Source organism: Euprymna scolopes, chromosome 7 (genome assembly GCF_053919585.1).
Source record: "Euprymna scolopes isolate OS-2025 chromosome 7, ASM5391958v1, whole genome shotgun sequence".
In the NCBI taxonomy this organism is placed as follows: domain Eukaryota; kingdom Metazoa; phylum Mollusca; class Cephalopoda; order Sepiida; family Sepiolidae; genus Euprymna; species Euprymna scolopes.
The window spans coordinates 133,969,115-133,972,397 of NC_136488.1; the positions used below are offsets into that span (position 1 = coordinate 133,969,115).

The window sequence follows — 3,283 nt, forward strand, 5'->3', positions numbered from 1 at the left end:
ACACACATGCTAGTAAGGTAAGTCACGAGTTTCCCTACACTACCCTCGGGCTTTACAGGGATTATTCTGCCCTTTTCACTTGGACTCAATTAGTTCGTACAGTTTTGAATCCAGCCGGATTCCTTACTAGTCGCCGTGAACGTGTCATCCTGATTCCTTCAGTATTTTGGTTTGTTGGGGATGGTGTCGCCGGCCTCATTCCTTCTCTTCTATTACTTTCGAGCCGAGGTGTTTGCGAATTACAAACCCCTTCTGTACTTGGCAGTTCAGTTATTGGTGCCTCCTCGCTAGGCCTTTGGTATGACTGCGGGATCAATGATGGTGATGGGAGTGCTTCTGCTGTTTTTTTTTAAGTCAACCCTATTACGTCAGAGTAATTCCCCATCAACTTTGACATGGTATGACCTCTCATCCAGTCTCTGCAACACAACTGCCTTCTTCCACTCTAATTGAGAGTGTGGTTTAATACGTACCACATCTCCATGTTGCACTGGCTGAAGTGGTTTTACTTTCCAGTTGAAATAATGCTTTTGCTTTCTGCTGTCCTACTTTACTGTTTTGCTTAGATTTTTGTGTGGTTCTGGTCTGAGTAGGCCCTCTCTGATTGGAAGAAGTATCTTTGTTCACCTTCACCGAGGTGAACGATTTATATGACCTTCACCGAGGTGCGCGACTTGACACACAAAAATAAACCGCCTCTTAATCACCTGCTAACGCATGCGTCACTGTAACGTCCAATGACAACAACAACCCCAACCTTCTCATTCGACCTGCCTTTATACCACTATCTCAATCCCTTCTCTTGCGCATGCGCCTGTAGATTCCTGACAACCTCGAGACTTCCGCTTATAAAAACCCAAGTTTTGTTGTCGCGCATGCCTATACAAGGCACAAACACGAAGGCGTTTATTGTGTTGGTAAGTACTACACATTAGCTTGTGCGCAGGTGATAAGTGACCCTTTGGCTGGCGTAGTCTTGTGATCCAGCATCGCTAGGTATGGATCGGCCTTATCTTCTACTGATTTCTTGAAAACGTTCTTTGCCATGTTTACAGCAAATTCTACTTTTCCATTTGCCTTGCTATTGTAAGGACTGACGTGTGTATGTGCAAAACACCACTTTCTTGCAAAGGTGGAGAATTCTTGACTACTAAAACTGTGGTTCATTATCAGTGAGCACCTGATCTGGTATCGCATGTCGTGCAAAATGGTGCTTAAGCTTAGTGACCACCGTTCTTGCTTGTGTAGTAGGGAGATAGTAAATTTCCCGGAAACTGCTCATATAATTAACGGTGCAGAGATAGTCCCTATCTGCAAAGCTAAAGAGATCTATTACTTTTGCCCAGGGTCTCTCCGGAATTTCATGAACCATTAAAGGCTCTGCAGGATCGGCTACCTCATATTTCCTGCACGTTGGGCATTTTGAGACAAAGTCTCTGATGTCACTATTCATATGTCGCCAGTACAAGCATTCTCTTGATCTTCTGCAGCATCCTTCGAACCCTAGGTGTGTGGAATGCAATTTTTCTTTTAACACTGCTCGCTGTGTTGTTGGTACTACTACTCGGTTTCCCCTGAATATTAATCCATTTTGTACTGTCATTTCATTCCGCATGCTGAAATATTGTCTCACCTCTGGGTCAAGATGTACTTTGTCTTCTGGCCATCCTTCTACAATTACTTGCTGTAACATCTGCATACAACTGTCTTCTTTTGTTTCTAAGCGCAATTCGAGCAACCTTCCCTCTGTCACCGGAATATATTCTGTTTCCTGGACATCATCATCATAATCGATACATTCATTGCTCACTCCATGAATGTATGCCCTTGATAATGTGTCTGCTATGAACATCTTCTTACCAGGATGGTATAGAACAATCACATTGTAAACTTGCAACCGCATTAACATATTTTGCAGCCGCTTTGGGATTTCCCCAATTCCATTTTCATTATTGCTTCTAATAGTTTATGATCAGTCAGTACTGTAACCTGTTGACAAAATGTGTGTTGGTGAAACCGTTCACAGGCATACACCACTGCCAATAGTTCTTACTAGAGATGACGTCAGAGATGTGGGGCAGAAACTTTGCCAAATAATTCACGAATCCTCCCAATCGTTGCACTCCCTTAATGTCTGTTGGCCCTGGCATATCTTTTATGGCTTTTATTTTCTCAGGATCTGGAAGTAAACCCTCACTGGTTATCCTGTGACCCAGAAATGATACAGATGTTTGCCGTAAATTAATTTTCTCAGCATTCAATCACATCCCACGATCACGACATCTTTGCAACAGCCTTCTAAGTTTTCTATCATGGTCATTTGTTGCTTCTTCCATCGTTTTACCAATCCCGACCACCAGAAGATCGTCTGCTTTGGTGATGATTCCTTTCAAATCGGCCACATTATTATATAGTTCTCTTTGAAATATTTCCGGGGATGGATCAATTCCAAATGGTAAAACCTTCCATCGAAACAGACCATATGGAGTGACAAAAGTTGTCAAGCGACTGCTGGCTTCATCTACCTTCAGGTGCCAAAATTCATCCCTTAGATCAAGAGTTGAGAAAACTTTGCTATCAGTAAGTTCTGGGAGGAGATCGCCCAGTACTGGTAACTGGAAATGCTCCCGTTTAAAAGACTTATTTAATGATCTGGGGTCAATACATATCCGTAACTTTCCATTTTTTGATTATCAGTGATAAGGCACTTACACATGGTGTTGGCTCGTTCACTGGTTCAATTACCTTCTTTTTGACCAGTCTTTCTAATTCGGCTTTCACTTTTACCTTGATAGCCACTGGTATTCTTCGAGCCGCTGCAACATGTGGTGTTACGTTGGCGTTCACCTCCAGATGAACCTCTCCAGGTAACGTACCCAATTCTTCCTGGAATACATCCTAAAATTCGGATATGATGCTCTCTGGGTGCAGGTTGTTGTCTTTTTGAGATATGTTTGCAACCCTCTTAAATTTGTCATTGTTCACACTAATGAGTGCCATTTGCTGGATGGAATTCCCTCCAAGTAGTGGATGGAAGTCTTCCTTTGCAATGACAAACTTCACTGCATACTTGAATATGGGTTTTGGGTTTATTATTTTTATCCGACGTTCTCCTAACGGTTTAATTTGTGACCCGTTCCACATGACAAAGGTCTTATTGGACTGCTCAAGTGTTTTTCCTGCCACATGTTTCTTGTTCAGGATGTTCACTGAGGCTCCACTATCTAGCTGAAAAACAACCGGCTTTCATTTGACCATCATTTCTGCGTTTATCATTTCAGGT

General features: G+C 42.5%; 1 protein-coding gene across 1 annotated transcript; it reads right to left on the reverse strand.

Annotated features, from left to right (window-relative positions):
- Positions 1-1,150: 1,150 nt before the first annotated feature.
- On the reverse strand, positions 1,151-1,453 carry LOC145280349 (uncharacterized). The gene has a single exon (XM_080132120.1). The coding sequence runs from the start codon at positions 1,451-1,453 to the stop codon at positions 1,151-1,153; it is 303 nt and encodes a 100-aa protein (XP_079988246.1).
- Positions 1,454-3,283: the final 1,830 nt, after the last annotated feature.